The sequence below is a fragment of the Bison bison genome, unplaced genomic scaffold, assembly GCF_000754665.1.
Source record: "Bison bison bison isolate TAMUID 2011002044 unplaced genomic scaffold, Bison_UMD1.0 scf7180017864286, whole genome shotgun sequence".
Classification (NCBI taxonomy): domain Eukaryota; kingdom Metazoa; phylum Chordata; class Mammalia; order Artiodactyla; family Bovidae; genus Bison; species Bison bison.
Window position 1 is genome coordinate 1,303,045 of NW_011494858.1, and position 14,482 is coordinate 1,317,526.

Here is a 14,482-nt window from a genome sequence, read left to right on the forward strand (position 1 = left end):
TCTGATGCTGGGAGGGATTGGGGGCAGGAGGAGAAGGGGATGACAGAGGATGAGATGGCTGGATGGCATCACTGACTCGATGGACGTGAGTCTGAGTGAACTCCGGGAGTTGGTGATGGACAGGGAGGCCTGGTATGCTGTGATTCATGGGGTCTCAAAGAGTTGGACACTACTGAGCAACTGAACTGAACTGAAGGTCCAAAATATATGAAGCAAAAACTGACAGTGTTGAAAGGAGAAATAGATAATTCAACAATAATAGTCTCAGATGATACCCTATTTAACAACAGTTGATAAAACAGATGGGCATAAAGTGAACTTGGAACTAGTAAACTTAAGCAACCCTAAATTGACTCTACCTAACAGACATCTGTAGAACACTTTATCAGAAACAGTATAATAAAATTCTTCTCAAGTATACATGGAGTAACCTCAAGAATAAACCATATGTTAGACCATTATGCAAGCCAAAATAAATTCTGAAGAATTTATATCATACAAGGTGTGTTCTCTGATGACAGAACATACCTGAATTGTGGGATAGAATGAAAAAAGCAAAAATCAAACTTCCTCAACATGATGAAGGGTATCTATGAAGAACCCACAGCCAACATTTACTTAATGGTGAGAAACTGGATACTTTCCCAGTAAAATCAGGAACAAGACAAATGTTCCTGGGATCTCCAGCACCACACCAAGTTGAGGTTACAGGACTTGAGAGAAAGTCATGTTCTGATTTATTATAGTAGAAGCAAAGGGAAAGGTACACGTGGGAAGATTAAATAAACCAGATGTAAGTTTTCAAGAGTCTTCTCTTAGTGGAATCACATGCTGCTGCTGCTGTTGCTAACTAGCTTCAGTCCTGTCCAACTCTGTGCGACCCCATAGATGGCAGCCCACCAGGCTCCTCCGTCCATGGGATTTTCCAGGCAAGAGTACTGGAGTGGGGTGCCATTGTCTTCTCCAGGAATCACATGGGACACCCTTAATTATTCCAGCAACATGTGACAATACATCTGAAATGTTGTCTACTAGGGAAGCTCATGCGACCCAGGAGTCCATACCTTTTATTGGAAATGCATTATGTAGACACCCTCTACCTAATAGGTACCAAATTTGAGACTCCCAGAGGAAAGCAGGTGCTTAGAAGGAAATGGCAACCCACTCCAGTGTTCTTGCCTGGATAATCCCAGGGACGGGGGAGCCTGGTGGGCTGCTGTCTCTGGGGTTGCACAGAGTCAGACACAACTGAAGCGAATTAGCAGCAGCAGCATAAACCATACTGTCTGCAATAGCAAGTGAGTACAGTGAGCCATTCTTACCAGGGAATGATAGAAATCCTCTTGAAATCCAAGTTCCCAGATGCTAACCAAGGACCAACCTTACAAGCAGATGTCTCTAAATATTACAGTCTCAGGTATGCTACATTCTCTCTTTTCTGCAAAATAAGAACTCCCCTCTTACCACTTCTATTCAGCATTTTACTGAGATTCTAGTCAGGGTAGTTAAGCGAGAGAATGAAATAAAGACATACAAGTGGGAAGGAAAGAAGTAAAGAGCTATTTGCAGATACCATGCTCCATGTATTAAAAAGAAAGTCCTAAGAAATCCACACACAAAAAAAGGAAACAAAAAACAAACAAAACCCTATAGCTTAGCAATGAACAAGTCCAAAAATAAACCTGTAAAAACAATTCAATTTATAATTGGGTCAAAACAGTAAAATACTTAGTATAAAGTTAAATTAACAGAAGTAAGGTCAGGAAGCAACAGTTAGAACTGGACATGGAACAACAGACTGGTTCCAAATAGGAAAAGGAGTACGTCAAGGCTGTGTATTGTCACCCTGCTTATTTAACTTCTATGCAGAGTACATCATGAGAAACACTGGGCTGGAAGAAGCACAAGCTGGAATCAAGACTGCCAGGAGAAATATCAATAACCTCAGATATGCAGATGACACCACCCTTATGGCAGAAAGTAAAGAGGAACTAAAAAGCCTCTTGATGAAAGTAAAAGAGGAGAGTGAAAAAGTTGCCTTAAAGCTCAACATTCAGAAAACTAAGATCGCATCTGGTCCCATCACTTTATGGGAAATAGATGGGGAAACAGTGGAAACAGTGTCAGACTTTATTTTGGGGGGCTCCAAAATCACTGCAGATGGTGATTGCAGCCTTGAAATTAAAAGATGCTTACTCCTTGGAAGGAAAGTTATGACCAACATCGATAGCATATCAAAAAGCAGAGACATTACTTTGCCAACAAAGATCCGTCTAGTCAAGGCTATGGTTTTTCTAGTGGTCATGTATGGGTGTGAGAGTTGGACTGTAAAGAAAGCTGAGTGCTGAAGAATTGATGCTTTTGAACTGTGGTGTTGAAGAAGACTCTTGAGAGTGAGTCCCTTGAACTGCAAGGAGATCCAACCAGTCCATTCTAAAGGAGATCAGTCCTGGGTGTTTTTGGAAGGACTGATGCTAAAGCTGAAACTCCAGTACTTTGGCCACCTGATGCAAAGAATTGACTCATTGGCAAAGAGTCTGATGCTGGGAGGGATTGGGGGCAGGAGGAGAAGGGGATGACAGAGGATGAGATGGCTGGATGGCATCACCAACGCGATGGACATGAGTTTGAGTGAACTCCGGGAGTTGGTGATGGACAACGAGGGCTGGCATAGTGCAATTCATGGGGTCGCAAAGAGTTGGGCACAGCTGAGCAACTGAACTGAACTGAACTGAAGGCATAAGTGAATAAATTACAGAAGTGCATGACTTATACTACAACACACTATGTAAAGAAATTTAAAAACATCTAAACAAACTGGAAGACATGTTTATGGTTTGGAAGTCTTAATATTATTAGAATCCTATACTCTGAAAATTGACTAAATTTACAATCCCCAAAACGTCAACTGCTTCTCTCTCAGATACTGACAAATAACCCAGTCCTAAAATTAATATGAAAATGGAGACCCAGAATAGCCAAAACAAAGTTGGAAAAGAAGTACAAAATTTAGAGGACTTAAACTTCTCCATTTGAAAGTTCACTACACTTGGGATAATGAAAATGTTCTGCAGATGAATAGTGGTGATAATTATACAACAATGTCAAGTGTACTTAACTGTACACTTTAAAATAGTTAATATGGCAGATTTTTATGTATAAGTACAATAAATTTGCTTCAAATCTACAGTAGTTTTCACTGGGGCGGTGCTATAAAGATAGAAGTATAGATCAGTGGAATAGGATTCAGACTCCTGAACTAAACCATCACATTTATGGCCCAGCGATTTTCAACAGAGATATCTAAATAATGAGGGGAAAAGTCTTCAACATATTTTGTGGCAACTGGATAGCCACATGCAAAAGAGTGAAATTGGACCCCAACCTCAATTCAGATACAAAAATTAACTCAAAATGGATCTTAGATATAAATGTATGTGCTAAAACATAGGCCTTAAATTGGTTTTTTAATGACTTTGGATTAGGCAGTAGATTCTTAGATCTAACACCAAAAGTACAAGAAACAGAAGAAAAAAATAGCTAAATCATACTTCATCAATATTAAAAATGCTTGTGCTTTTAAAGATACCATCAAGAAAGTGAAAAGACTCCACAGAAAAGGAGAGACTGCAAATCACATATGTGAAAAGGGATTTATGGGTGAAATCTATCAAGAACTCATATGACTCTACAAAAACATCAAATAATCCAATCCAGATACCACTTCACACCCTCTAGGATGCCTGCTTAAAAACTAAATAAATAAACGTAAGTCTTGGCAAGGAATTGGAGAAACTGGAATATTCACTCACTACAGGTGGGAATGCAAAATGGCACTGCCACTTTGGAAAGCAGTTTGGCACTTCCTCATAAAGCTAAACATTGTTCCCTATGACCCAGCAATTTCACTTCTGGATATATACCCAAGAGAAATGAAAACACTTACATGCAAAAACATGTACACAAATATTCTTAAAAGCATTATTTATAATAAAGTACAAACAGTCCATATGTCCATCAGCTGATGAATGGATTGAAAAATGTGGTATGTCCACACAATACGAAATGTTGGCAAATGAAATACAGTATTGATCCATGCTACAATATAGATTAACCTTGAAAACTAATTGAAAGGAGAGTTACAAAGGCCATGTGTTTTATGATTTCACTTACATGATCTATATGTACAGATGTAAAGTAAATTGCCAGAATGCTGGAAGTGGGGAATGGAAAATGGTACAAGGTTACTTTTTCATGAAAGGATTTACAACTCTGTGAATATACTAAAAATCACTGAAGTATACATTTCAGTGGGGTGAACACTTTATGGTGTGGAATTATATCTCAATAAGGCTTTTTTTTTTTTTAATAAAAAGGAATCCCAAAAAATGGCCCTCCAAGATTTCCTGAAGTATAACACCTGTGATTTGTTGTGTGAATTGGCAAAAAGGGAGATTATCCTTAACTACATGAGCACTTTACAACAAGCTGTTAACAGAAGAGGAAGTCAAAGAGATTTGAAGCATGGAAAAGATTTGTTATGCTGTTGTTGGCTTGAAGATGGATAAGAACACATGATAAAGTATATCATAATGGCCGCTGAAAGTGCCCCCAGCTGACAGCAGGCAAGGACTGAAGACTTCATTCCTACCACCACAAGGAGTTGAGTTCTGCCAGTAACAGGAATGGAAGATGACCTGGAGCACCCAATGCGAATAGATCAGCTGACACTTGAGCAGTCGGTTTGCCTGGATGTATAGAAATATAGATCAATTATTTCAGCCTCAGCAGAGAAACCAGTCATGCTGTGCCAGATTTACGAGATACAGAACTGTGACCTGGGTGCTGTTTAAAGTTGCTAATTTGTGGTAGTTTCTCATGAAGCAATAGAAAGCAGTCCATTCCCCCAAATATTTTAAAGAAAAGAGCAAACGATACACATTTCAAAAAGAAACATAACAAGTGTAATATGATACATGTAATTACAAAATATAATGATAAGGCTGAGACCAAACATAACCCTCGTAACAATAAACATGAATGAGCTTAAATCACCTAGTAATAGAAAAAGATTTTAAATCTGGCTCACAAAACCCAACTATTTGCTATTTCCCAAAACATAACTAAAGCAAAAAAATTAAAACGTATTTAAAATGAAGAGATAGATACATGTTTCTGGTGTCTCACAACTATCCACAAGTCTCAGTGATTCATTAGAAGAACTCACAAGACTCAGACAGGACTCCCAGCTATAGTTTATTATATCAATCAGTTGGACCCTGGAAATCTGACCTTTAACATATCAGGTGGTATCCAGAGGAAGCCGTGTATCAGCTTCTGAAGTTTTCCCACAGGTGAGTGGTCACATAGAGTACACTCCTTCCTCAAGTGGTGAAATGCTACAATATGTGTGCAGTGTTTCTGCCCAGGGAAGCTGGCCTAAGACCCAAATTCTAGGGGTTTTATTGGGGGCCACTCATGTAGGCAAAACAATCAGCCTTTTGTTGTTACCAACCCTTTTGCGTTGGGCACCAAAAAGGGTCTTCCTGCCCAGTATCATTAGAGCCAGTAGGATGAGACCAAGTTTGGTCAGAAGCAAAGGCAAGTTTTATTTGATCAAAGAATGGAAAGAAGCCAGCTCACACTCTAGAGTATAACTCAGCCAGGGGTGGGGCTGCTTTGTAGGGTTCTTGTTGGGGAGGGTGAGTGGAGTACTCACCAGGCTGCACCACTTTGCTGTTTAGATCTCAGTGCTGGTTGCACACTCTCTGTGGAGGTCTAAAGTCCATGGGGCCCCGGAAGAGTCCAATGCACCTTAGCAACTTGGAGACTCAGACACAGTAACCAAACAACAAACTACTTCAAAAGTGGCAATTGAGTTTTTTTGGACTCTTTGTATCTTCTGTTTAGAATTTGCCCCAACTGCACAGTTTGATAAGGGGTAACCTAGATAGCATATTAAAAAGCAGAGACATTACTTTGCCAACAAAGGTCCATCTAGTCAAGGCTATGGTTTTTCCAGTAGTCATGTATGGATGTGAGAGTTGGACTGTGAAGAAAGCTGAGCACTGAAGAGTTGATGCTTGTGAACTGTGGTGTTGGAGAAGACTCTTGAGAGTCCCTCGGACTGCAAGGAGATCCAACCAGTCCATTCTAAAGGAGATCAGCCCTGGGTGTTCCTTGGAAGAAATGATGCTAAAACTGAAACTCCAGTACTTTGGCCACCTCATGCGAAGAGTTAACTCATTGGAAAAGACCCTGATGCTGGGAGGGATTGGGGGCAGGAGGAGAAGGGGACGACAGAGGATGAGATGGCTGGATGGCATCACCGACTCAATGGGTGTGAGTTTGAGTGAACTCCGGGAGATGGTGATGGACAGGGAGGCCTGGCGTGCTGCGATTCATGGGGTCGCAAAGAGTCGGACACGACTGAGCGACTGAACTGAACTGAACTGAATGATTATATAATAACTGCATCTTGCTCAAGGACATTTTTCTTCTTCTTAACAAGAACCTTCTGACTAATCTTACCTTAAGATGTATGTTGTGAGAGTGGATCTGGTAAGACCTTTCTATTGTTAGTTCTAATCTTGTTCATTTAAAATGTATGTTGTGGGAATGGTTCTGATAAAAGTATATAAGGCCTTGATAAGAGTAGCAAGTGAACCCCTCTCTCCCCCTTCTGATGTCTATGTCAGAAGCTTTTTCTGTCCTTTTTCACTATATAATAAAACTTCTGCCACACAAAAGCTTTGAGTGATCAAGCCTGGTACCTGATCCCTGAAGCTAAATCTTTGGAGATCACAAATCCAGCATCATTCACTGTTAGCTATCATCTTGGGGGCTCTGCAGATGACACCACCCTTATGGCAGAAAGCAGAGAGGAACTAAAATGCCTCTTGATGAAAGTGAAAGAGGAGAGTGAAAAAGCTAGATTAAAACTCAACATTCAAAAAACTAAAATCATGGCATCTAGTCCCATCACTTCATGACAAATAGATGGGGAAACAGTGACAGACTTTATTTTCCTGGGCTCCAAAATCACTGCAGATGGTGACTGCAGCCTTGAAATTAAAAGACGCTTGTTCCTTGGAAGAAAAGCTATGACAAACCTAGACAGCATATTAAATAGCAGAGACATTACTTTACTGACAAAGGTGTGTATAGTCAAAGCTGTGGTTTTTCCAGTAGTCATATGTGGATGTGAGAGTTGGACCAAAAAGAAAGCTGAGTGCCGAAGAATTGATGCTTTTGAACAATGGTGTTGGATAAGACTGGATAAGACTCTTGAGAGTCCCTTGGACAGCAAGGAGATCAAACCAGTCAATCCTAAAGGAAATCATTCCTGAATATTCACTGGTAGGACTGATGCTGAAGCTGAAGCTGCAATACTTTGGCCACCTGATGCAAGGAACTGACTCATTGGAAAAGACCCTGATGCTTGGAAAGAATGAAGGCAGGAGGAGAAGGGAATGACAGAGGATGAGATGGTTGGATGGCATCACCGACTCAATGAACATGAGTTTGAGCAAGCTCCAGAAGTTGGTGATGGACAGGAAAGCAAAGAGTCAGACACAACTGAGCATCTGAACTGAGTCAGATACTACTTCTCATGTCACATTAATAATAAACCATACACAACTTGTTATTGCTATTATTTCTAAATATACTCATGATTTTTTGGTTATCCCTGTTATGATGATTTATAATAAATATATATTTAGACTTTGTCACTATTTCAGGCACAGAGTTCCTAAAACCCCTGAAATTTCCTAAGTGATAAAAGAAGGTGCCTTTTGTTAATGAGGTGACTGGAAAGCCCTTGGGTAACCTAAAGATGGGTCCAGTTCCCAAGGGAACCAACCAGGATTAACGGGTTGGAACTTTCACTCCTCCACCTGATTTACATGGAGGGGAGAGAGTCTGGAGGTTGAGTCATTTGCCAATGGCCAGTTATTTAGTCAAGCATGCCTGTGCAATGAAGCCTCCATAAAAAACCAAAAGAGTGCAGGGAGCTTCCAGTCTGGTTAACCAGACGCTTCCTCATGCCACTGTGCCAGGCCCCAAACTCAGCAAGGACAGAAGCCCCTTTGTTCAGGACCCAGCCCTACACATCTTATCTCCCTGTTGATCTGTAATATCCTTTAAAATAAACCAGTATTCCAGTGAGTAAATGGGTTTCCTGAATTCTGTGAGCCCCTGTATCAAACTCATCAAACCCAAGGGAAGGATCATAGGAACTCCTAATTTATAGCCAGTCCGTCAGAAGCACAGATAACAACCTGGACCTGCAGTTAGCATCCGAAGTAAGGGCAGGCTTGTGGAAATGAGCTCTTGTGGGATCTGAGGCTTTCTCCTGGTAGAGTCAGGATTGAGTTGAATTGTAGAACACTCAGCTGGTGTCTGAGAATTACTTGGTGGTGTGAAGAAAACTTTCCCTCATGTTGGAATTAACTACTAAGAGAAAACAGTAGGCTTGGTACCTGCACCTGTGGTCAGAGATTTAGTTCTGTGAAATAATTAATGTAATATATCTGAACCTGTTTCCTTATCCTTAAAATAATGATGCCTGCTCCACATGATTGTTGAGTCAGTGAGATAACTCATATCAGTCCCCAGAAATACAGCATTATACAAATGGAATTTACTGTGTGGCCCTGTCTTCTTCACCCCCAGTATTTCCTCCTTATCAGTGCTGAAGTATTGGATAGCAGACTCTCTGCAGTGGGCACTTCCTAAGCAACTTGTTATATGAAAGTTTTTAAAGTCAGCATGTTGAACAGTTGTCCTATCCTGGAGATCTACAAAGATTAAAAATGATATGTTGTCATCTGTGCTACATTACAGCAGTTCTGTCTGAGCCTGTAGCCCTTCCACACAGGTCTGTTACAAGCTGAAGAATGGTGTGTTTGTGTCTCTCTCAGCCTACTTACTGATAGTGTTGCTGTTGGCTAGGAATACCTGAGGCACTCACCTAGGCCTATACTACTTGGATGAGCCCCACAGAGATTTCCCACATTGAAGCTGATGTGGTTGGACCAAACATTGTGGCTTTTGTTATGACTGAAGATATACCTCAGCAGCAACCATCAGGGAATCTTGAAAAAACACTTTTTTATTATACACAGGTTCTGGAGGGTACATGGTATGCCCACAGCCACACAGCCAGATAGCTGGGAGTGAGTGAGCAGACCTGGGTCTTTGCTTTTATTAGAGCCCCAGAATTGTGTGTCTAGGGTTTTGCAGGTTTACACTTTATTGGTGGACTTAAAACTTAAGAGGGGGAATTAGGACATCTGAAAGGAAAAGGTGGCTCATTCAAGTAGTCAGTTATCCAGGTTACCCAGGGCTTTCTAAAAGGGGAACTTTGTGAGTTGGGGGTGGCCTCATTCCTCATCTAGTTGTTTAGTTAGTATCTGTATCATACAACTGGCAATTTGTTTATTCAAGATGGATGTATTTGAAATGGATGCCTCAGCAAAACTTAATGTTAGGTACTTACATTATGTGTTTGTCCTCTTGTAGCCCTAGGCTTTAGATTGCACTGTGAGTATAGTCAGATGACATCCCTATGTAACCAGCTGTGTTGTGGGCCAAGAATTCTGTATTCTTCGGTCTTAACTGCAGGTGGAGTAGTGGGTTGCCAAGACTAATTAAAGCTAGACTCTGCATTTGTGTAGGATAATTGCTTTAATGGGCTATGCCAGGGGTCATGTAATGACTTTTGAACATATTCTTCATTTTTCAACTAGACCCATACTTGGAGTCAGAGGATTGGCTTTGTGGTTTAACCTCTCAACCTCGGTGTCCTTGCTGTAAAGTTGAATAATGGCATTTATTATCTACTGTCTTAGTTTTGGTGAGCAGTGCCAAATGAGACTACCCTTAAAGGGATAAAACAGTGTCTTCCATCCTAACCAGTCAGGGGCATAGCAAGGACTCACTCCAGGTCAAATGGCTTGAAGCTCACTGGTTTTCTACCACAGTACCGTGCTTCCCAACACATTAGAAAGAACCTTGAACAGAAGGCAGAAGAAAAATTGTGTATATGGTACTTTTCACTTTTCCAAAGTATCTTCATTTCCGTTTCCTCTTCTGTTTCTTCATTCCTGTTTTTGCTTCACTTATTGAGGAAAGTATTACTGTAATTCTTGTCTTACTGAATGCAGAAGGAAGTGAACACTCATCTGAGGTCACACAGCTGGTGAATGCACAAAGCATGACTAGGACGGTGGAGTCCCGATTTCTCAGCTAGTGTATCGGGCTGTTGCTGCATCCCAAGATTTGACTCTTCTGAAAACCTGAGGAAAACTTTGCTATGTGGAAAGGATACTGGCATAATTATCACTAGAAGACTACATGGTCTTAGCTTATGGGACTGACTGCTTTTGAGGGACCAGCTGCTTTTATTACAGGGGTAACAAATGCTCCTTAGAGGGATCTGGTATTCCTAGAGCAGACTTCAACAGTTCATCAACCTTTCTGGTAGAAATATGTGAGAATGGACCAACTACTCTACTCTCTGCTTCCTCTTCCAGAATCATCCCCAGGTGTGACAGAGGTGACCATCATAGAAAAGCCACCTGCTGAACGTCATATGATTTCTTCATGGGAACAAGTAAGTGTCAACCTGTTGAAACCTCACCTCCCAACAAAGAGTGGTCAACTTAAATGTCCCTGAGAAGGAAAGACTGGACAGGAAACTTTTTCTTATCTCAGGCCACAGCCTTCAAGTTAGAGTTCATCTTTCTCTCTGTTTCTGTTCAGGGCTTTTAACACTCCCTTGCATTCCATACCATCTCCCCAACACAGAGCATCTCCTCTGAGCCCGTCTTAAAGAGGCAGTGGAACATTTGAAGTTGTATATATACACGGCAAAGCTGAAAATCCAGCAAGGAAAGAAGGAATTAAATATTCATAAGTATGCTGGGCAGAACGTGGTTAAGTGTTGCAGAGAAGTACTAACCAGATTAATAGCGAATGCTTTCCAACCCTCCTCTAAACTTTCATTCATTCATTTATTCAGTAAAAGATTTAACCTCCTAAAATGGGCCAGGCATTGTGCTTGATGTTGAGTCCTAGAGATTCAAGGGTAATCAATAAAGAACACAGTTTCCTACCTCTTGATCTTGTCTGAGACATAGTATAAGTCATCCCAAGTATAATTACAAAGCAGATCAAGCTCTGTGAAATAAAGGTTAAGGGAGCATTGTCAGGAGGCCTGACCTAGTCTGGAGGTTGCAGAATATTTTTCCCAAAGAAGTTATGAGAAGTTTTTAACCAGATAGATGAGATATGTGAAGAAGATGCTTTGAGCCTGTGTGAAGGCTTCAAGATAGGAAGGATTACATTTTTGAGAGCATAAAGAGGGTCCATGTGGCTAGAGCACAGGAGAATGAGGGAGAGAGATAGACAAGGACCAGGACATGCAGGGCTTCTCAGATCATTAGGATTTTGTTCTTTACATTTACCAAGGGAAGTCACTGAAATGTTTTAAATAGAGAAGTCATATATCTGTTTTGGAAAATAACTGTGGCTGAGTAGCAAGCAGCAAATGGATCTGACTAGGGAGCACAAGGTCACCTTGTCACTGAGTGAGTGCTGCTGCCATATCAGGTAAATTATTTCATTTAATCCTCATAATAACCCTGGCAAGATCAGTGTCCATATCTCTGTGTTATAAATGAAAAATCTGAGGGTCAGAGAGGTCAAAGAATTTGTCCTGGGCCACATAGCTACCAAGTAGCAGAGCCTATATTGTCTGCCTCTAAGCACATGCCCTTTCTGCTCTACCAGACTACCCCTCCTACGGAAGGCAACACTATGTCAGCCTTGCCCTCGCCAGCCAAGCAGCCCCCAGGAATGTGGGCATGGTCAGTCCCTGCGAAGAGCTCCCACCCTCCCAGGGCTGAGCAGTGGCTTCACTGGCATATCAGTAGTTGCTATTAAGGTTTCTCTCCATGACCTCTGCTCAGCAGCACCTCAGCTCTTAGCATGGACTCACTCAGCTTCCACTCCCATTTTTACTCACATTACCTAAGAGAAAATGAAATTCCAGAGCAACGTCTACTGTTAAGCTCTTACTAGCTGATTGTGCTGGCACAGCTGTGGCTCTGCCAGCCAGGCCTGTAGACTTTGTGGATTACATCCCTTCTTATTCTTAAAAGGTTTGAGTCAGGCCTTTAGGGAAAACTGCCTTGGGACTCTGTAAGAATGAGAACTTAAGTTTTTCTGTCTGCTGAAGAGGAGATTCCTAGCTTAGAAACCCAGGTTCATAGGTCAGGATGGGAGGATGAGAGGACAGGAATGCATTTTCTGGGGTGGAACACCATTAAAGCTGTGTCATTATGTCACTTATTTATTGAGGTAGTTTTTGAGGCATTGTCTTCCTGTGTCTTATACTGGATATTTCCCAGAATTCTCTAAGATGACTTGGTGCATGTGTTCCAGTTTTACCTATGATATCATGGTTTATGCATTTGTAGCATGCCTTCCATGACTGCTTTTTATATCTAGTGACACTGGGAACTAATCTGCCTCCTGGAAAATGCAACTTTTGGGGGTTCCCACTTAGCTTAGACTGATATTGAGGAGAATACAGTTGTAGAGCTGGATAAATAGCCATCAGCAGACTGGAAGAATTAAAGGATATGCACGAGAGAAATAGATTTTTAACCAACTGAGATAGCCAATAGAACATTTTCTTCAGACATATTGAGTTGGGGGAAGTTTTGCAGTAATTGCAGCATACAGGCTCAGTAGTTGTGGTTCACAGGCCCAGTAGCTCTGAGGCATGTGGAATCTTCCCAGACCAAGGGTTGAACCTATGTCCTGTGCATTGGCAGGCAGATTCTTAACTCCCGGACCACCACGGAAGTCCCTGGGTTTTTTGTTGTCGTTGTAGTTATTGAGTAGTGTGAGCTCTTTGTATACTTTGGAAATTAAGCCCTTGTTAGTCGCAGCATTTGCAAATATTTGCTCCCAGTTTGTACCTAAGCTGTCTTTTCCTTTTTTTTTTTTTTTAATTTTATTTTATTTTTAAACTTTACAATATTGTATTGGTTTTGCCAAATATTGAAATGAATCCACCACAGGTATACATGTAATACACCACATTAACAAATTGAAAAATAAAAACCATATGATTATCTCAATAGATGCAGAGAAAGCCTTTGACAAAATTCAACATCTATTTATGATAAAAACTCTCCAGAAAGCAGGAATAGAAGGAACATACCTCAACATAATAAAAGCTATATATGACAAACCCGCAGCAAACATTATCCTCAATGGTGAAAAATTGAAAGCATTTCCTCTAAAGTCAGGAACAAGACAAGGGTGCCCACTTTCACCATTACTATTCAACATAGTTCTGGAAGTTTTGGCCACAGCAATCAGAGCAGAAAAAGAAATAAAAGGAATCCAAATTGGAAAAGAAGAAGTAAAACTCTCACTATTTGCAGATGACATGATCCTCTACATAGAAAACCCTAAAGACTCCACCAGAAAATTACTAGAACTAATCAATGATTATAGTAAAGTTGCAGGATATAAAATCAACACACAGAAATCCCTTACATTCCTATACACTAATAATGAGAAAACAGAAAGAGAAATTAAGGAAACAATTCCATTCACCATTGCAACGGAAAGAATAAAATACTTAGGAATATATCTACCTAAAGAAACTAAAGACCTATATATAGAAAACTATAAAACACTGGTGAAAGAAATCAAAGAGGATACTAATAGATGGAGAAATATACCATGTTCATGGATTGGAAGAATCAATATAATGAAAATGAGTATACTACCCAAAGCAATTTATAGATTCAATGCAATCCCTATCAAGCTACCAATGGTATTCTTCACAGAGCTAGAACAAATAATTTCACAATTTGTATGGAAATACAAAAAACCTCGATTAGCCAAAGCTATCTTGAGAAAGAAGAATGGAAGTGGAGGAATCAACCTACCTGACTTCAGGCTCTACTACAAAGCCACAGTCATCAAGACAGTATGGTACTGGCACAAAGACAGAAATATAGATCAATGGAACAAAACAGAAAGCCCAGAGATTAATCCACGCACATATGGACACCCTATCTTTGACAAAGGAGGCAAGAATATACAATGGATTAAAGACAATCTCTTTAACAAGTGGTGCTGGGAAAACTGGTCAACCACTTGTAAAAGAATGAAACTAGAACACTTTCTAACATCATACACAAAAATAAACTCAAAATGGGTTAAAGATCTAAACGTAAGACCAGAAATTAAAAAACTCCTAGAGGAGAACATAGGCAAAACACTCTCCGACATACATCACAGCAGGATCCTCTATGATCCACCTCGCAGAATATTGGAAATAAAAGCAAAAATAAACAAATGGGACCTAATTAAACTTAAAAGCTTCTGCACATCAAAGGAAACTATTAGCAAGGTGAAAAGACAGCCTTCAGAATGGGAGAAAATAATAGCA

General features: G+C 40.5%; 1 protein-coding gene across 1 annotated transcript in view; it reads left to right on the plus strand.

Moving 5' to 3' along the window:
- Positions 1 to 14,482, plus strand: part of TPGS2 (tubulin polyglutamylase complex subunit 2) — a 64,933-nt gene that overhangs the window by 8,310 nt on the left and 42,141 nt on the right. Inside the window, exon 2 of the mRNA XM_010849743.1 lies at positions 10,539 to 10,618. Within this exon, the coding sequence (XP_010848045.1) occupies positions 10,539 to 10,618 (80 nt within the window). The remainder of the gene's footprint in view (positions 1 to 10,538; positions 10,619 to 14,482) is intronic.